Source organism: Ailuropoda melanoleuca, chromosome 16, assembly GCF_002007445.2.
Source record: "Ailuropoda melanoleuca isolate Jingjing chromosome 16, ASM200744v2, whole genome shotgun sequence".
In the NCBI taxonomy this organism is placed as follows: Eukaryota; Metazoa; Chordata; class Mammalia; order Carnivora; family Ursidae; genus Ailuropoda; species Ailuropoda melanoleuca.
Window position 1 is genome coordinate 77,663,396 of NC_048233.1, and position 21,434 is coordinate 77,684,829.

General features: G+C 36.9%; 2 protein-coding genes across 2 annotated transcripts; both read left to right on the forward strand.

The window, feature by feature from the left end:
* The first annotated feature begins 2,237 nt into the window (after positions 1-2,237).
* LOC100482205 (olfactory receptor 8J2) lies at positions 2,238-3,185 on the forward strand. Its single transcript, XM_002926854.2, has one exon. The coding sequence runs from the start codon at positions 2,238-2,240 to the stop codon at positions 3,183-3,185; it is 948 nt and encodes a 315-aa protein (XP_002926900.2).
* Positions 3,186-13,050: 9,865 nt separating this feature from the next.
* Positions 13,051-13,992, forward strand: LOC100468022 (olfactory receptor 8K3-like). The gene has a single exon (XM_034646497.1). It carries the CDS (start codon positions 13,051-13,053, stop codon positions 13,990-13,992), a length of 942 nt encoding a protein of 313 aa, XP_034502388.1.
* Positions 13,993-21,434: the final 7,442 nt, after the last annotated feature.

Sequence of the window (21,434 nt, forward strand, 5' to 3'; positions counted from 1 at the left end):
AAACAAAAAACAGTCCTAGCTTTGCCATTAGTAATGTGTCTTTAAAGAAAGGAATTAATAGCAGGTAATTATATATACAAATATACCTCAAATGCTAATTGCATAAGTTCATATACACAATCCAAGATTACAGTTGTTGGTGTGCTTTTTTTGGGTTTGTTTTTGTTTTGTCTGTTTCGTTCTTGGCTAAATTAAGGATACAGTTATTGAGTGTATTCTATCTCAGAGTAAAACATGCACTGAGCTGCTTTACATGCAGCAAACAAGCAGGAAATGTTTTGTTTACAGTGAGTGTCCCCACTGTGCTTTCCACCAGAAACCTGTCTGTGCATTTCTTTTCAGATGTGGTGGTAGGTGAAAAGAGATATGAGATGTCTAACACAACGCAGTTGTATAATCTGACTAGACATACTCGATGTATGTATGAAAATATCTTTGATTAAACAAACATCACAGATTTAAGAAAGAATTAGGTTGCAGGAGAACACAACCTGATTTCTTTGTTAAATATAGCTAGAAATCACATGTCCCAGTCGCCTAGATATGCAAAATTATAATTCACTTACTATTCCCATTCCAACTACAAAACTCTTCGATGAGGTAGAATGAGTTACTGAGACACAAAAAGGAAACCACGTTAGAAAATCATTTAAAACATGCTAATAACAAGAACTGCTGGCACTACTTATTTTGCATTCATTGTTAACGGACTCTGTGCTAACCCATGTTTGCGTAGTATCTCCTTACATTCACATACCACAAGAATGTAAATACTTGATAAAAATCACACAGCTAGTAATTGGTGGCCTAACATCCAGCCAACCAAGTGACCAAACAAAAAAGCAAACAAACACATAAAGCAAAGCAATCATACCATTCACCAATATCCTATATAGATTCTTTGCATGACCTAGGCTCATTGAACCTCAACTGTCCAATAATTACTGTCCAAGAAATAATTACATCCATCTTCTAGGACACTCCAGCAGAATAATGAGATCATTATTTTGAAATGGCTAGCATAGTTCTGGGCCCAGAGTACAGTATATATTGAAAAATGTCAGCACTCTTCTCCATACATTTCTCTGTACAAGGAAAACAAAGTGATCAAACTTGAGCAAATCAAACCTACAAGTAACATTTTTTTAAAACATCAAAACAGGCTTTAAACAATTTAAAAGAATGAAGTACAAACTGGGAAAGACAGAAAGGAAAGAAGAAAGAAAGAAAGAAAGAAAGAAAGAAAGAAAGAAAGAAAGAGAAAGAACGAAAGAAAGGAAAGAAAGAAAGAAAGAAAGAAAGAAAGAAAGAAAGAAAGAAAGAAGAAAGAAAGAAAGGAAGGAAGAAAGGAGGGAAGAAGGAGGGAAGGAAGGAAGGCAGGAAGGAAGGCAGGGAGGAAGGCAGGGAGGAAGGGAGGGAAGGAGGGAGGGAGGGAAGGAGGGAGGGAGGAAGAAAGGGCTGCCAGAAAACCATGATAAACCAGCATCTGAGCAAGTAGAGGTTGGAGAGATAGAAAGGACTAGTTTATTTGGCAGAAGAAAGGAAATGTGATTAAGGAAAAAAAAATCAGTTTCTGAAGGACACTGAGAAAGAAGACTACTGAAGTGTAGTCGGTTGGTGGGCAGCTGAAGCAGTATTGGTATCATTAGATAGGAAGTGATAGTAGACAGTGATAAGGAAAACCCACCATACACAAAGTATTTCCTGCAGAAATATAAAATTCTCAAGGCTGATGACAAGGAATAGGCCAAACAAAAAGCCAGTGGCAGCTAAGGAAAAAATACCCGAAAGTCACTGGAAGTCACCCTGGCTCAACAACTTCTTACACGTAGCTATCTTTTATCATTGGAAACATACACGGAGATGTGTGTATGTGTAAATACATATTCATGCAATATTATAATTAATATGTTTAAAATATACATATAAATAGTAATACATACAATATAGTAGATTAACATATATTCAATGAATATACATTATATCCAACAAGTGAAAAATAAATAGCTTGGTACAGCAGTTCTAACAAATGAAAATGGTATCTACAAAGATCGTATTTCTGAATTTTTTAAAAGACTGGGAGAAATACAAATAAGGTATGACACTTTTAATTATGAACAAAAATAATCCCGTTTAAATGAAACAGTCTACAGTCTTACACCTGCCAGAAAAATCAACCTAACCATCTATTACTCTCCTTCCATTTTCCCCACTAGAGGATGAAAGCAACAAAATAAATGGCCTCAGGAAATCTCACCCGGGTGACTGAGTTCATTCTCATGGGAGTCTCAGATCGCCCAGACCTCCAGATTCCTCTCTTCTTTGTTTTCCTGCTGATCTACGGGCTGACCATGGCAGGGAACCTGGGCATCATCACCCTCACCTGTGTTGACTCTCAGCTTCAAACGCCCATGTACTTCTTCCTCCGGCACTTGGCTATCATCAATCTCGGCGACTCTACTGCCATTGCCCCCAAAATGCTGGTAAATTTCTTGGTTACAAAGAAAACCATATCCTACTATGGATGTGCAGCCCAGCTGGGTGGGTTCTTAGTATTCATTGTGGCTGAGACTTTCATGCTGGGTGTAATGGCCTATGACCGCTATGTGGCTATCTGCAGCCCCCTGCTCTACATGGCGGTGGTCTCTCCATGGGTCTGCATACTGCTGGTGTCCCTCACGTACCTCTACAGTCTGACCACAGCACTGACTGTCTCCTCCTGTGTGTTCTCCATGTCATACTGCTCTTCCAATGTAATCAACCATTTTTACTGCGATACTGTCCCTTTGTTGGCATTGTCCTGCTCTGATACCTATATTCCAGAAACAATAGTGTTTACCTCAGCAGGGGCCAATTTGTTTTTTTCTATGATTATTGTTCTAACATCCTACTTCCACATTGTCCTTGCCATTTTGAGGATACGCTCCTCAGAGGGCCGACGAAAAGCCTTTTCCACCTGTGCCTCTCACATGACGGCTGTCACTGTGTTCTACGGGACCCTTCTCTTCATGTATTTGCAGCCAAGGACCAACCACTCATTGGATACTGATAAAATGGCCTCTGTATTCTACACCCTGGTGATACCAATGCTGAATCCCCTCATTTACAGCCTGAGGAACAAGGATGTGAGGGATGCATTCAAGAGATTCCTAAGTAACCCTTGTCAGTCTTTCAAATTAATGTAAATTTAAAACTACAATTGTCTTCATAAAAGAGTTTTCATTTGCTCCTGAAAAGCTAATCTCTGTTAAATGCAGAGGCAATAAAAGTTAAAAATTCAATGGATTTCAATGGGAAGATCTTAACCCTTTCTCTTCCAACCTCAAATATCCAACTTTCCCTAATACAGAGAAGTATAGTTGACCAAAGAAAGGACACTTATTTAAGTAGTAAACAATACTTGCAAAATAAATACATTTTAAAGTGCAACACAGCTTGTTACTGGGTTTTTGTAATTTCTGGCTAAGGAAGAGGAAGTCTGAGAGCTGAAGAAGGTATGAGAGAAACATTTTTTGGAATGTGGTTGAGTCAGGTCATCTTACCACAAATCTGTTTTGTTCAACTAATACAAGTTTTATTTTCCTTTTTGCTGTATTGTATCTTTCAATTTCTTAACCATTTTGAGTCCTTTTTTATCTTGTACATAACACATATTTATATCATAGAAATGTTCAGGTGAAAATAAAAACTAAACCAAAAAATGCTTAGATATACATGGAAATAGGTCATGTGGCAAAACAGAAGAAAATGTATGAAAGGGAATTCCATTGTTTCATTCCACTCACGTCTGCATGTGCACAAAGCAAATGTTGATATTTATCCCAGAATGATGCAAAACTAATTTTCTCCAGTCCTTTTTTCCTCCTTAACATTGTGTGGAGTTAATCATCTGTGGTGTAAAAACATTTAACAGCAAACATCACTTCTTTTAACATTTTTGTTTAGTGTTTCAGAATAAAGTATTAATAAATTAAAGAAAAAATTCATTGTTCTTAAAATGACACCAAGTCTCAAAGGCACTATGGCCAATAAATAAATAAATAAATAAGTGTCAGTTGTCATTCTGTGCTTTATTTCTGTCTGCGCATGCAAAATGCTTCTAACATACAATGTCATAAGGGAGATGGGGCATGCCTCGCTAGGTAAGGCAATGACTAGAAATAAATTAGATTTATGACATTTTCAGGGAAGTCAGAAACAAGCCAAACACAGGAACTGTGACACTAGGTTTAACAAGCTAATTCCTAACTTTAGTTTTAAATAAGCAGAATAGCTGGCTGAACACAGAAGAGTTACACTGTTTTGTGGATATTCCTGGTCTCCAGAGACAAAATTGGCCATAACCCTATAGCATTAGCCTTTAACATTTTTAAGTTTTATTCTTCATAAATATACAGAAATATATAATATAGATAATTTATTTTCTGCTTGCCCATTTGTCTAACCTTTCTATGGAGCATGCATTGGTCTACAACAGCCTACATACTTACAACTGGGGAAGTACATTCCCAGCAGAAAGCCTTTGTCTTTGAGTCAAGTTCGGTGAACAGAATTGGAGCAACAGGGCTAAACTCACACTTGCACGTTTACCAATCCTATGTATTTTATTAAGTGAACTAAAGTCAAAAATGAAAGCTGTAGTGTTTTCTACCTTTTAACTTGATTTACATGTATGTGTTTTCTAAACATAATTATGTTGTCACTTGTATTAGTTCCTAGTGCTACTGTAACAAATCACCACTGAGTCAGCGGCTTGAAACAACAGAAACTTATTATCCCACAGTTCTGGAGGTGAGAAGTTCAAGATGAGTCTCACTGGACTACAATCGAGATGTCCGCAGGCTGCGTTCCTTCCTGGACGGCCATGAAAGAGTCCATTTCTTTTCCTCTTCCAGCTTCTAGAGGCAGCCCTCATCTCTTGCTTGGCAACCCCTTCCAAGCAGCGATCCCATTACTCTGACCTCTGCTTGCACTGCCACATCTCCTTCTGACTTGGACTTTCCTGCACCCCTCTCTTTCCTGGGATTACATCGGTCCCACCCACATAGTGCAGGATAGCCTCCCCTTCTGGAGATCCTTAACTTAATCCCATCAGCAAATCTCTTTCTGTGGAGGACAACATGTTCACAGTTCTGGGCATCTTTGGCAGGGTAGGGGACCCATTTTCTGCCTCAGATATTTATATCCATATTGGCATATTTTGTGCAACTGGGCAATCTAAAGTCTTGCATGTCTCATTCACTCATTGGGATAGTGTCAAAAAAGCTTACACTAGTTATACTTTCTACATTAGCTACAAATTTTTTCCTAAACAATCTACACACAAAGCCCCTTTGAAGGATTAGTAGAAAGTATTTGGTTCAAAGGTTTCAAAGTGTATGCACACATACACACATGCACTCACATATCACTTGTACACAATTAGGAATTGTAAGGCTTCCAATGAAGATTTCCTTGTCCCTTAATGTTGGGGTTAATGTAGAGCATGAAATCATCCATACTTCCTGGCTTGCTAAAATGTAATAGGGAGGCCGCTGGGGGCAATGGAAGGTTTCAGAGACAGGCATAGGCCTTTGGAATGCTGAGGCCTGTGTGACCACTCTGCCATAGGAATGCCGCAGGGACTTACCTTCCCTGATGCTTTCTTAGTCCAAACAACTGCGTGTGATCTAAGAGATGTATGCATTGTCCCCTAGGCTATGTTTAGCAGAACCCATAGAACAAGCTGATCAGCACATTGCATCTTTCCGGCCATCAGACTCTTCTATTTTCTGTAAGACCCCTTGCCACATATCACTTGCTTGAGAAACAGAATAATAAACATGATTATCCAGAAGCACGAATAAAGGTGAGAGCAGAGAAGAGCAAAGGGCCTTCATCTCTGAGCGTTGACCCCCTTGCCTTCTCCTCTCTTTCACAGCAAAGTCTGGAGTCATCTTTCATCCATCATACAGGGACAGCTGGCCATTCCCCGCACCTTATGGTCTATATAACTTTGGTTTGAGCTGATAATGCCGTCTCCCTGCAAGCCCATAAGCTGTCACCAGATGTCTAGAGTCCCTAGGTCACATCTATCATCTCTGCTTTCCAAATGGCTATTTCTGCAAGTCACCTCCATGGAAATGATAAATTCTTTCAAAGAAACCATTCAAAAAAGAAGTAGAAATCACTGCAGATATGGAGACAGGAGATAAGATAGAGGTTTCTATGACACGTCAGGTCTCTTTATGCTTAGAGAAACTTAACTACTACACCACGAAATAATTCTCCACCGTACTTCTTAAATCCTCCATGTAATTGGGTCTTAACCTAATACTGGTGTCTTTATCTTACTCATTCTCTCTGTCCCTCCTTACTTTTCTCTCTGCATCCCAGTTAAATGCTACAGAATTCTTTTCCCTTTTATTAAATGGAACTATTATTTATAAAGCCTAAGACCATTCCATAAATGATGCCACAAGTTGTCACCCTATATTTTATGCACCTGTCCAGAATCAGTTTTGACTGTTTCAATACATAAAGGTACTTTTATAAAGCACAACCATTGTCCAGGTTGGAGAAATTTTGTTAACAAAAAAGTTGTCGTCAAGCTTTGATAACAAACTCTTACCTCATCTCACAAAATGTACATGACCTTGGGTTAACTAAAATCTAAATATCAAAACATCAACTTCTTAACACCAAGTCGCAGATACAATTTGAGCTATAGGTGTCAGAAGAAGTAAGTAACGATTAAAAAACAACAACAAAAAACTAAAATTCATATTTCAAAAAAACTAATAGATTACTGAATGATAAAGATTAATGTTTACCAGTCACAAAGTAAGTAATTTAAGACAGGGACTCAGACTATATGATATCAATTTAAAATCCTTATGAAATATTTAAGTAAAAAACTTCCATGTTAAGATATGGTTGCTTAAAATATTGCTTTGAGATCGATGGATAGTCAATAAGGGTGCAGACAACACTTAATAGCTGTGGCATCTTCTCTTATATTGTAATCATTTTCTCTTTGCTTCCTCTCTCATAATTTTTCAGCATTTTGTCTGCACTTCATTTTCCAACCATAGGGAACTATAAACTCCGAAACAGAAGGAAGTGTGGGAGGCTCTCAGGACCAGCGCACAGCAGGGATGGAGAATGGTGGTACTCAGGGAGGGGCTGTGCCTCCATAGAGAGTCAGGCTACAGCTCAGCCACTTCTCCACACCTGCCAGGAGGATGAGAAGTCAGCTGTGGTCCATATATACAATGGAATATTACTCATCTATAAGAAAGAACGAATTCTCAACATTTGCTGCAACATGGACGGCACTGGAGCAGATAATGCTAAGTGAAATAAGTCAAGCAGAGAAAGACAATTATCCTATGATTTCTCTCATCTATGGAACATAAGAACTAGGATGATCGGTAGGGGAAGAAAGGGATAAAGAAAAGGGGGTAATCAGAAGGGGGAATGAAACATGAGAGACTATGGACTATGAGAAACAAACTGAGGACTTCAGAGGGGAGGGGGTGGGGGAATGGGATAGGCTGGTGATGGGTAGTAAGGAGGGCACGTATTGCATGGTGCACTGGGTGTTATACTCAACTAATGAAGCATCGAACTTTACATCGGAATCCGGGGATGTACTGTATGGTGATTAACATAATATAATAAAAAATCATTAAAAAAAAAAAAGAAGAAGTCAGCTGGCCAGGTGCCCAGGAGGAAAAGCAGGATTTGGAGGTCTCCCTGCCCCCACGGGGCTATGAGGCATGAGTCAGTGTTTTGTCGCCTCAACAACTACTTCATCAGCATTGTCACTGTCATAGATATTCAAGTAGTAACATTGCATTAAAATTAATGTGTATCTGTCTCTGTTATTATTTCTGAACTTCTTTGTTGACATGGATTATACTTAGTGCATTTTTCCATTTCAAATCCAGACGAATATTTGGATTTCTTTTAAAAATAATGTGTTAAATCAAGGAAAACAATATTAACTCTATAAAGTTTATCTGATTTAATTATTTCCAGCAAAGTTTACCATTCGTTCAGGAGGCACATATTCGTAAGTGGGATGCCCAGGGTATGAAATGCTGTGTACGGATTGCGGAATGCATGTGGATAAAAGAAATCTTGGTACGGATCCATTCTTATGTAAATAAAGTAAATGTGCTCATTTTATCCCAAAACAGGGCCCCAGGAGATTTAATGACATGTTCATACATGTGGGAACCACACACACAAAGTAGTTAATTGTGGTCATGCATGTAGAAGCCAGAAGTTGGGAGCTAACTGAATGCCTGTTACTGTGGCACCAAACCAACAGTGATTGGGCGTAGAGAGAGATTGCAGCCATTTTTTTTTAAACAGAGGCCAGCAAAATATTGGCATATAAGTGGAAAATCAATAAAATTCAAAAACATATAGTTGAGTGAGAATCTTGAAGTAAAATGTTATATAGCAACATGTGTGTGCACCTTAAAACATACATTATATTCACTTTATAAAGCTGCGATCCTTTTTAAGAACATTTCTCAATTTTGGTGGAGGAAGTAACTGTGTAGGGAAAGGAAACTGAAATATTGGTGAATTTGGATGAGCAGGCAAATGGGATGCAGTGTTAGAGTTCATTAACTCAGTTTAGTCCCTTAAGGAAGAAGAAGGAGAAGAAGGAGAAGAAAAATAACATTACACACATTATTAATTTTTATTCCTTCTGAACTTTTTTGCAGTTAATGAAAATATTCCTTAATTTTTAACACACTATAGGTCACGTGCAAATAGGTTTTTTTTTTTGTCTTAATCCTCAGATATAAAACATGGAAGAGACCATTGTGGAAAATGCTGAAAGTTTATGTAATTTATAGATGATTATACTGTATAACAGAGAAATGATCTATTTAAATCCAGATTTTGAGTGAATGCAACAAAAATAACAACTAAAGAAAGCAGTTGACTTGTATATATAAAAAAACATTTCCTCAACAGGGGAATCAAAGTTACTCTGAATAATTAGCAAAGATCAGTGGCATCATTTTCTGTTCTCAGATACTTTGGGAATAACCTCAAGCTCCCAGGGGAGTGTCTCAAAGGGAGGAGATGCTCATAAATTCTTCTGACAGCAGTCAGTCTAATAATCACACAGGACAGCAAGAAGACAGTCTTCATTTAAGGTGAATAGATGGCACTGATTATATTGGTTACTAGATTAGCTGCAGGGATGATTTTTGACACCTGTCTTCCATTTAAATGACAGTTATGAGTATAGTCACCAAAGCCAGACTCAGTACATTATGCATATTAATCATCTCTTTTCATAGCTAGGTTTTCTGGGGTAATGATACATGTTTACCACTATGAGTATGGTGGTAAGGGTCCTCATTTCTATTGTTGTCATTTCTACATTTATATTGAGATTCTAGACAATAAACATGGTGAAGCGGGAGTAAGCATTTTGGTAACTCAATTTAGAATGGTCCTCTCTCCTTTCTTTCCCTCTCTGTCTTTCTCCCTCTTTTTAATGGGAGTGCAGTGTTCTCGATTTGACCAACCCATTTACCTCAGTTGAGGTTATTTACAAAATGTTATAGAACATTGAGTTGAGATCGAGTGTTTGCATTTGCACAAGAGGACATCGTGGGGCACCATGTCCATCCCCCAGGTCCTGGTACAGCTCTGGAATTTCTGCTTCCATCTGAAAAGTGTCAGGTTTGATGCTCAATTTCCTTGTTTCTTTCTAGGCAGTGCTTGGGTAGCACTGGTGGGAGGAAGGCCACATAAATATTCACTCAATTGAGTTTCAGAAGAACTCCAGGGATTTGTAAAATCGCAATAAAGTGGATGTTGGGATGAAGAGGTTTACCAAAGTGTACAAACTGCCATGGAATAGTCCTTTCTTTGGATATAATTTTTGTAGTTTAAGGCATTAGACTTTGTCATTTGTTTGGTTGCTGCTAATGAATGTTTGTTATTGCTTTGCTGTAAACATTTTGTTAATTCAAATAGATTTTTGGGTAGAGCAAATTCTATAAAGTAGTTTTATCTGTTAAATTAATATTGAATTTCTATTCCATTTTTTGGAAATTTCTGTTTATTTAAGGGCATCCAGAGGTTCTAGTTTTTATGGTTAAAACAGTTTAATATTTTCTTATGACATCAAGTCCTTTATTACTCTATGGTTGAGTTTTATATGGATGAACTAACATCCAATTTCATCACCCTCTATAGTGATAATCTCTTTCCCCAGCTCCATTGAATTGAGCATTTTTGCATGCCTGTCTTAACATGCCACTTCTGTCATACACCACAGCGCTATACATTTATGGGTCTTTTCCTGAGGTCTCTGTTCTGTTCCATTGGTGTAAGTCTTCCATATTGTCTCAATAAATACAGCTTTCTACGATTTATTATCTGGTAGCATTGGTCTTTTCAAAAGTGTCTATGTAATTTTTAATAATTTGCATTTTTTTCTTTTTTAAAATTATTTTATTTAAATTCAATTAATGAACACATGGTATATTATTAGTTTCAGAGGTAGAGTTTAGTGGTCCGTCAGTTGCATGTAATACCCAGTGCTCATTACATCACATGCCCTCCTTAATGTCCATCACCCGGTGACACCATCCCCTCACCCACCTCCATTCCAGCAACCCACAGTTTGTTTCCTATATACAGTTAGGAGTCTCTTAACTATAATTTGCATTTTTAAAATACATTTTAATGTGTCAATTTCTACGCATTCCCTTAATGAGATTTTGATTATAAAGGTATTGTGCAATTAAGACTAATTTGAACAAATTGACATTTTATAACACTAAATAGTGGTATCTGGGAACACAATATTTCTACCAATTTGTTTAGGACTTCTATAAAATTTCTCAAAAAAGTTTTGACTTTACACTTTTTGAAAGTAGGTACAGTGTAGTTTTTATTAGATATTCTATTATCATGGCATTTCCCTTTTATTCTTAATGTTTATAGCTTTTGTCCTTTCTAAATGGTATTAATTCTTCATCTGTTCAAATGTTCATTTTTTTCTAATTCACTGTGATAATATGAATTCTAATTATAGATTTTCCAAAATTAAACCATCCAGATAAACAAGTGATCAACACAGCTTAGACAACTGTCCTGTAATTCTCATACTCTTTTAAATTTGATATCAATGATATATTAATATTGTTTATGGGATACATATATATATGAAAAAATATATATATGAAATTATAAGCCCGAATATATTGTGAATCTGTTTTATTATTATGACCTTTTTATTTTAATTTTTTTAAAGAATTATTTATTTATTTGACAGAGAGCTAGGGAGAGAGCACAAGTAGGCAGAGCAGCAGGCAGAGGGAGAGGGAGAAGCAACTCTGCAAAGCAGGGAACCTGACGTGGGGCTTAATCCCAGAACCCCAGGCTGAGCCACCCAGGCTTATATCCTTCTTTTTTAAATCATGATTTTGTCTTCTAAGGAAGAGTTGCAGTGGGGTTCACATTTTTTCACTCTGGAATAGTTAGTAAAATGTATGGATGATTTTTTTTAAGATTTTATTTATTTGTCAGAAAGAGAACACAAGCAGGGGAAGCAGCAGGCAGGCAGAGGGAGAAGCAAGCTCTCCACTGAGCAAGGATCTTGATGTGGGACTTGATCCCAGGAACCTGGGATTATGACTTGAGCGAAAGGCAGCTGCTTAACCAAGCCACCCAGGCATCCCTGATTTTTATTTTCTATGAAAGTTTGGAAGCACCTGCCTTTAAAAAAAAAAAAAATCTGAAGGAGAAAGGAGTTAGAAAAGTAGAGGTCAATGAGGGGCAAACCTTAAATAAAATGTATTAACACAAAACATTTATGTAGACTTGATGAAATATGATACAAAGGTGTAAGAATAGTAATCAAAGTAAAATATAGTAAATGTACTCCCTTTCTCTCCATGCCATATCCAGTTGGTTTTATTTAGATCAAATAATCATTTGTCTTGGTCCATGTCATTTAAACAAATGAAATGTACTTATGATGAATCATGCCATATCTCTTTCCCCTTGTTCTCTATTACTCTGTCTTTCATTTATGTACCTCATGCAATATAATTTGCCAGCATCTAAGACATTTGAGATAGGATCCCCTACTTTACAGTGATATTTCTTTTTTTTTTTTTTTGGTTAAATGTATTTATAGAGTTTATTGGATGATTTTAGGTGGTACATTAACAAATACATTCTAATAATTTTTACTTGTCTTAAAATGTGTTAGAAAATACAACCATGCAATTAAACCCATCATTTCAGAAATATTAGTGCTAAGGTCAAAGCAAAGGGAGGAATGTTAGATAATTCTTATTTTTCACATTGAATAATTGTAGATGCAGGCCTTACTTAGTGTGCCACATATCACAGATCAGAAGCTGAAAAATCCACAGCAAAGTGGTAAATACTCAGATACACTATTCTAGAAAAAATAAAATTTAGTCATGTGCATTGGAGTGGGCATGTTGGGAACGTCTGCAAGGTAGCTGAATTGTGTATCATCACAAAAATAATTAAGTAATATTTAAACTCATGAAAGCATAGTGGAATGAGAATACATTTAAATAAATGGGTAGTGGAATGGGAATACCGTTAGTTACGCACAATTATGAGAAATGCAAACCAAAGTCTATTACATGAGCTAATCATGGTTCACTTGGTGGTTGGGACTAAAGGTGAAAAAGCAAGAAGCAGAAGGTTGTTATTTTAATATAATTCCTTCTAAATTATGATATGTTTAACCAACTATAGGTATTTTAAGTGTAAAACATTTAAAAATATATCAATATTCCCAGCCAGCATCTGGCACAAAAAATAAAATGGCTACCATATACCTAAAGTTGTAACACTTTTTAAATTTGGTTCCACGCTCAATGATGGAGGTCAGTCTCATTTTAAATTAACCCATCTGAAAAATTGGATTTATCTTACCTGTAACGTCTTTGTCTCTTAAAATGTCAACAGATGTTGTCTCCTGAAACCCAATGACTCTTGTGATGGTTGTTCCCACAGCAATTTTCCTTAACAGCCTGGATGAACAAACAAAATCTAACAGTGCTAACAGAGTTCATCCTAATGGGACTCGCAGACCGTCCTGAGCTACAGGCTCCCTTCTTTGGGCTCTTCCTCATCATCTACACAGTCTCAGTGGTGGGCAACCTGGGCATGATCATCCTCACCAAGGTGGACCCCAGGCTCCAAACACCCATGTACTTCTTCCTCAGACACCTGGCTTTCACTGATCTTGGTTATTCAACAGCCGTGGGACCCAAAATGCTGGTAAATTTAGTAGCTAACCAAAATACAATCCCCTATAACTGGTGTGCTACACAGCTGGCTTTCTTCATCTTGTTCATCATCAGTGAGCTTTTCATTCTGTCGGCAATGGCCTATGACCGCTATGTGGCCATCTGTAACCCTCTGCTCTACAGGATTGTTATGTCACAAAGGGTGTGCTGGGTGCTGGTTGCAGTCCCTTATGTCTACAGTGCTTTTCTCTCTGTGATAATCACCAAAAAGATGTTTATGTCATCCTTCTGTGGCCATAATGTCATTAGACATTTTTACTGTGACAGTCTTCCCTTGTTAACTTTGCTGTGCTCAAGTTCACGTGACATTGAGTTGATCATACTGATCTTTTCAGCATTCAATTTGGTTTCCTCCCTTGTGATAGTGCTTGTGTCCTACATCCTCATCCTTATGGCCATCCTCAGGATGAACTCTGCCAAAGGCAGGCACAAGACCTTCTCCACCTGTGGCTCTCACCTGACAGTGGTCCTTGTATTATACACAACACTATTCTTCATGTATTTGCAACCCCAAACCAATCATTCCTTTGATACTGATAAAATTGCCTCTGTATTTTACACTTTGATTATACCCATGCTGAATCCCATGATCTACAGCTTGAGGAACAAAGAGGTAAAAGGTGCCCTGCATAGAATATGGAAAAATTGGCAGAAACTGCCTATGTAGAATTCAGTATAGACTATGTAAACAATAAATTAGGTAATAGACTACTGTTTAGTTTATGTCACAGGCCTTAGAAAGCAGCAATGTGTAAAAGTCATAGAAAACTAGAAATGTTTTTCCTGTTTTCCTGTTTTCAACTTACAGGTATCCTTCTGTTATCAACTTTGGTCAGTGCAAGAAACTGATAACCAGACCACTGTTCTCACATTGCCAAGTACTTGGGTGACAATTGAAGACAAGTTTTGTTTTGTTTATAATACATCCCCTCTTAATCTTTTTTTAAAGGTGTTTTTGTGCCTTTCATTTAATATTAAATAAATATTCCCATCCCACTGGCATATGTCGTAGGTAAGATGGCGCTTACTGTTCTTTGTGGGGGGAATATACACATCAATGAACAGCCAATATCTGCTTTATGATACTTTAACTTTATCCTCTTGTGGTGTTGGCATCTCAGATTCCGTTCAGTAATAATATGTATACCTGTATATACTTGGGAAGGCAGAAAGAGATGTGTGATTATTTTCAGAAAGCCTGATTGTGCACATTAAAAATTCAAAACAACTCTTCATGCTGAAACATTAGAAACAGTAAGTGATTTTAGCAAGATTAGTGCGTGTAAGTTCAGCATAGGAAAGATCAGTTTTTTTCCTACATGCTAGCAAAAACCAGGCAAAAATATAATTTTAAGCTATCATATGGAAATAAAAGCTATAATACTTAGAGAAAATTGTAATGAAGGATTTGCATAATTTTCTTGCTAGAAACTGTAAAAACATTTTTGAATAGAAGACATAAATGTGTCATGTGCCATACAAATTCTTTGTCAAAGGATCCAGAATATCTTAGAAGAAGAAAGAACACAGACATATTCTAAAACAGATAACAATTCTTTAATAAAGCTAGATTTTTAAAAAATTATTTTAAAAATTATTTTAATTTTTTGTAAATAACTCTTCCTTTCTTTCTTCATTCTTGTTTTTTCTTCTATCTTTTAGAATGATGGAAGCTGATTGTAAAATTTAGTAGGAGAGGCAAAATGCCAAAAAATTAAAAACAGTCTTGTAGAAAGAGAATAAAGTTTTAGGAGTTACACCTCCAGATTTCGTGACCTATTACAAGCTATAGTAATTAAGACAACATTGCCCTAACTGGCATAGCCACTGTAAAAATAGTATGGAGCTTCCTCTAAAAATTTAAAGATAGAAATACCATATGATCCAGTAATTTCACTACTGGGTATTTTCCCAAAGAACATGAAAACATGAATTCAAAAAGATATATGAACTTTTATGCTCATTGCAAGATTATTTACAGTAGCTAAGATACAGAAGCAGCCCAAGTAGCCATTGATAGATGAATGGATAAACATGTGGAATGTATATATACAATGGAATAGTATTCGGCCATTAAAAAGAAGGAGCTCTGTCATTTGTGACAACATGGATGGGCATAGAGGGTATCATGGAAAGTGAAACAAATCAGACAGAGAAATACAAATACTATATGAAATCACTTATATATGGAATGTAAAAAACAAATCAAACAAACAAAGAAAAAGCAGAAACAGACACGTAAATACTGAGGACAAACTTATGGCTGCCGGGGGGAGGGCAATACAGGGATGGGAAAAATGGGTGAGGGGGAGTGGAAGATACAGACTTCCAGTTTTGTAATGAGTAAGCTGTATAAATAAAAGGTACAGCACAGGGAATATAGTTGATGGTATTTTAATAGCATTGTACGGTGACAGGTGACAGCTACACTTGCACTGAGCAAAACCTAGGGTATAAACATGTTGATTTACTATGCCGTACATGCAAAGCTAACGTAATAGTGTGTGTCAACTGCACTTCAATAAAAAAAAATAAAGAATGAAAACATTTTCCAGAAATCAGACTAACTAATCAATGAAATAGAATGGTGACTTCAGAAACAACCCACACAATCATTGTCAGCTAGCATATGATAGATGCATCAGTATTTTCTGAAAAGAGAAAGAATGATCTTTTCAATAAATGCTCTTAGGTAATTTCTTATTTATCTTGAGAAAAAAAAAAAAAGAATCTGGACACATACTGAGGCCCTCTACAGAATCATTTCTACTTTGATTAAAGATCTGAATGTGAAAGCAAACAACATTTGAAAGGAAATCATACTTGGGACATCTTTGTGATATAGATATATGTACAACATTTTAAACAGAACACACAAAACGATAGCTATCTAAGATTTAAAATGATTAATTGAACTTTATAGGGAAATTCTGTTCATCATAATTAATAGTGTGAAAAGGAAACTCTCGTAGTGGAAGAGGATAGCTTAATCAGACCTGCAGAATCAGAGGAAGAGCTGACAAGGGACTCGTGCAAAATACAAAAGTAACGCTTACAAATCCATAAATAGTTGACATGAAATACAATACAAAGGTGGCAAAAGACCTTAACACCATCTTTCAAAAGAAAATATCTAAATGGGCTTTAAACATATGAAAAGGTTCTCAATTTCATTCAGCATTAGAATGATACAAGCTAAAACCATGATGATCCCCATACACCTATATATAAAGGTGGAAAGAAAATGATGGAAAATACTAAGTCTTGACACGGATGTTGAGCAACCATAACTATTTGCACTGCTGGTAGGAGTGTGCATTGATACAAGCACTCTGGAAACTCCCTATGCACTATTTACTAATGCTGATTATGTATATCCTACAACTCAACAATTTCAGTTGAAGGACTTATCTGATAGAAACACATTCCAGGTGGAGCCAATCTAGAGTAAATATTGCTGTGGTTGTGAAGGATGTGGGATGAGTTATTTTTAATTACCATTTTCAGGAAATGTTTCTGTGTATTAGGACAATTTTTTTATAAAGTATAAATGATTCTCTTTCATAAATACATGGCAAAAATCCAAATTTTATTGTTTCTTAAAAAACCAAAGGTGTGAAAAAGAAAGTTATAAGTTCATCAAAACATCAGATGGAATGGAATGTTTATATCACTGGTCATAAGCCAATTCTAATATTCAATGATAGCATTATGAATAACTAATTTGTCGTATATTCATAAAATGGCATTGTACACAGACATGAGAATGAGCAATCTAGAACTACCTATAACAAATATTAACTGGAAGAAGCCAGACCAAAAAACACCAAAGACAACAAACAAACAAAACATTCACAGTATTTCTTCATATGAAATAACAAAACTAGGTGAAAATTTATGCTTTTAGAAGGCAGAATAATGGTTGTGTGTGTGTGTGTGTGTGTGTGTGTGTGTGTGAGTGATAGGAGAATGAAGGACTCTTCTGGGGTCCTGATAATGTTTTATTTTTGTTATTGTCAGAGCAGTTTAATCTTGATTCTGATTACATAGTTGTGTTGGATTTGTAAAAATGTATGATGTATGCGTTTGTTAGTATGTATATTATACTTCAATAATAAGTTTAAAATACCACAAAAAAGGGGAAAACAGCTGTACACATATGCTATTATTACTTGTACATTTTTTAATGATGCAGTAAGCATCATTCAAACACCATTATATCCCCAGGAATAAAGTCCTAAAAAAGCCACTGTATTAAAAGGAGACAGTCAAGGGTTGTGAGAATAATGCCAATACCTTCCCTACAGATACAATGTTTTGATTCCAGATCACTGGTTAGAGTAGAAAGACTTAACGAGGAGACACTGGTGGGAAGGTATCTAACAGAACATTATTTGTAGTGGAATATAAGGATGTCCTGTATAATTAACAGATATACCACGACTGCCTTTGATGCTTTTGAATGCTTTAGGCATAATGGATTTGTATCATTTCTCCTCAGAGCGAGCCTCAAAGGAAAAAATACACCAATAAATCCTTTTCACTGGTTTGTGTCAGGACCACATGGGAGCACAGAGAGATACCCCCTCAAAAGTGAGGGACTGCACCTGTCTCTGTGACTAACTCAGACCAGTGACTCTTCAGGACCCTGTTAGGGTCTGATACCCCCTTAGTGATGTAGCCATCTCTTTAATTATCTGCTTTGATAACCGAATTTTCTGGGTGAATGCAAGGTTGTAAAGATTTTATTATAATTTAATTAAAATGTCTATAATTACAGACATTTGCTATGATGCAGCAAGTTTATACTCTCTGAATAATAAAAAAAATGCAATCCCTGAAAAGGGAGTTTTGTTAAGAAAACTCTCACCCAAGACGTTAAGTGTTTCATGATTATTTTATTTCATTTGGACCTTTACAAAATGTCAAATATGATATCGTTATATGTAGTTAATTGGATGTTTTTAGGAATTATTAACCTCAAGAATAACATTTCCGTAATGTTGTCCAGCTACTTCTCAAGTAAAAGAATTATCTCAATATGTTTATAACACAATATACCTGTTTCCAATACGCCTTGTGTTTCCCAGATGTACCAATGTCCTTTGCAAATCACCACTTTCAGTTGTAGGTGAGGCAAAAATAAACAATCACAGCATTGCTATGTCTCCACCACACCATAAAGTCTGATTAGTAAGAGGACTGCCCATTTTCTTACCTACAAGCCTTGGAAGAGTCTCTGAAATGCCATCAGATTGTCCCTTGAATGACTAAATGCACATCTAATGGCGATTGGAACTAAGATTAAAATATATACAAATACAAATTTAGTCAAAGAAGAAGAATTGCAAAATTATGAAGTAACATGTATTTTGCTTAAAATTAAGGTGTCTTTTCCACTTCTTTAATAGCTTTTTCTAAAACTCTCTTTATTGCCCCTTGAAGATTACACTGATATTTAAGTACATGTATTTAAATGCATATTTTATTGATCTTTCATTGCAGAATATGCTCATTGTCACTTAATTCAGTGTAGAAAGTGGTGTTAGGTAGCAGGAGGGGGCAGAGCTTTGCTGTCCATCATTTGGTAGCCAGAACATCATTAGGGCATTTTGACCGTAATGTTCTACATTGATAGCTTTGCTCTGCTCAGGCACACATGAAATTAAATTCATAATTCTGATCTTTTCAGCTTTAAATTTGGTGTCATCTCTTCTGATAGTCCCATGTCTTACGTGCGGGTCCCTGTTGCCGTGCTCAAGATGAACTCTGCAGAAGGCAGGCCCAAGGCTTTCTCCACCTATGGATGACACCTGACAGTGATGGCCATATTCTCTGGCACTCTATCCTTTATGTTTGTGGCGCCCAAATCTAGTGATTCCTCTGATACTGGTAAAACGGCCTCCTTATTCTACACTTTGGTATACCCATGCTGAATCCCATGATCTATAGCTTGAGGAACAAAGAGGTCAGAAATGCCCTTCAGAGTTAGGGGAGAATGTATACAAATACAGGCATACCGGAGCGGCTAGATGGCTCACTTGGTTAAGCATCTGCCTTCGGCTCAGGTCATGATCCCAGGGTCCTGGGATCAAGCCCCACGTCTCCCTCTCCCTCTGCAGCTTCGCCTGCTTGTGCTGTCTCTCATGCTCTCTCTGTCAAATAAAGAAAGTCTTAAAAAAAAAAAATACAAGCATGCCTCAGAGATATCACAGGTTTGGTTCCAGACCACCACAATGAAGCAGATATTGCAATGAAGCAAGTTAAATGAATTTTTTGTTTCCCAACATGTTTAAAAGTTATGTTCATAGTGTAATCTGTTAAGTGTGTTATAGTGCTATGCTTAAAAACACAGTATGTATTATACTTTAATTAAAAAAATTTTTTTACTGCTTAAAAATGCCAGCTGTCATCGGAGCCTTTAGCCACTCATAACCTTTTTGCCCTGGCATGAGCAGTCCGTGGCTGCTCACAGGTCAGAATGGTGATTGCAGATTGTAGGGGCAGCCATGGCAATTCCTTAAAGTAAGACAACAGTGAAGTTTGCCGCATCAACTAACTCTTCCTTTCATGAATAATTTCTCCATAGCAGGTGATGCTGTTTGATAGCATTTCAACCAGAGTAGAACTTCTTTCCAAAGTGGAGTCAATCCTCTCAAAGCCTGCTGCTGCTTTAGCCCTAAGTGTACGGAATACTCTAAATCCATTGTCGTCACTGCAACAAACTCACGGTACCTTCAGCAGGGGTAAATTCTATCTCAAGAAACCATTGTCTTTGCTCGCTCATCCATCAGAAGCCATTCCCCATCCATTAACATTTTCTCATGAGATGACAGCAACTCAGCCACCTTCAGGGCCTACATCGGATTCTAGTTCTCTTGCTATTTCTACCACATCGGCAATTACTTCCTCCACTGAAGTTCAGAGCCTCCAACTTATTTAAATAAACAAATAAAAGCAAAAAAAAACAAAAAAAACAAAACCCAACAACAACAAAGCACACTATTTGCAAAGTGCAACAAAGGGAGGCACAATAAAAGAGGTACGCCTGTATTCTATTTAAAATTCAATAAATGAGGGGCTCCTGGGTGGCTCAGTTGGTTAAGTGTCTGTGTTTGGCTCAGGTCATGACCCTAGCCTGGAGTTCGGGGATGGAGCCCCATGGCCCCAGCACCCTGCTCAGCAGGGAGTCAGCTTCTCCTTCTCCCTGTGACCTTCCCCCCTGCTCTCACTTACTCTTGCTCTCACTTTTGCTCTCTCTCTCTGAAATGAATAAATAAAAAACCTTTTAAAATATAAAAATAAGTAAAATTCGGTAAATGATGTGTTACCCAAAGTACACTACAACTAACATTGTTTTAGCCTTGTACTGTGGCTCTCATGGGATGGGCAGTATTCTGTGAAATTATCATAGGTGAATATGTGCGTGCTTAGGAAAGCATAAATTAAAGTTTTATGATTTTAAGTGGCATAATTGGGTATACATTAAAAATTCAAAAGAATCTTCAAGCTGAAATACTAAGAATAATAAGGAAAATTTTCAAGGCTTGTACAAATAAGGTTTCCATATAAAAGATCAATTATTTTGCCATATACTAGCAAAACATAAGTAAAAATAAAATTTTTAACTACCAATAACACGAGGAAAAAAATCCATATCATAGGGGAAAATTCAGGGAAAATCTAATAAATGATTTGCATGAATTTGTTGCTAGAAACCACAAAAACATTCCTGAGTTATAAAAAAAACATAGATGTAGCATTATACCATCTCCATTTGTTGGAAGAAATAAATGCTATGATAAAGTCAGTTGTTTCTAAATTATCCTGCAGATTGAACACAGTAACAACCTCAATAGTATTTTTAAATATTTAAGTTGATATCAGAATTTATATGGAGATGCATAGGATTTAAAATCGCCAGGGCGGGGCGCCTGGGTGGCACAGCGGTTAAGCGTCTGCCTTCAGCTCAGGGCGTGATCCCGGCGTTACGGGATCGAGCCCCACATCAGGCTCCTCTGCTATGAGCCTGCTTCTTCCTCTCCCACTCCCCCTGCTTGTGTTCCCTCTCTCGCTGGCTGTCTCTATCTCTGTCAAATAAATAAATAA

Excerpts from the sequence above, each read along its gene's own strand:
- LOC100482205 (XM_002926854.2), top strand. The coding sequence starts at position 2,238 with ATGGCCTCAGGAAATCTCACCCGGGTGACTGAGTTCATTCTCATGGGA.
- LOC100468022 (XM_034646497.1), top strand. The coding sequence starts at position 13,051 with ATGAACAAACAAAATCTAACAGTGCTAACAGAGTTCATCCTAATGGGA.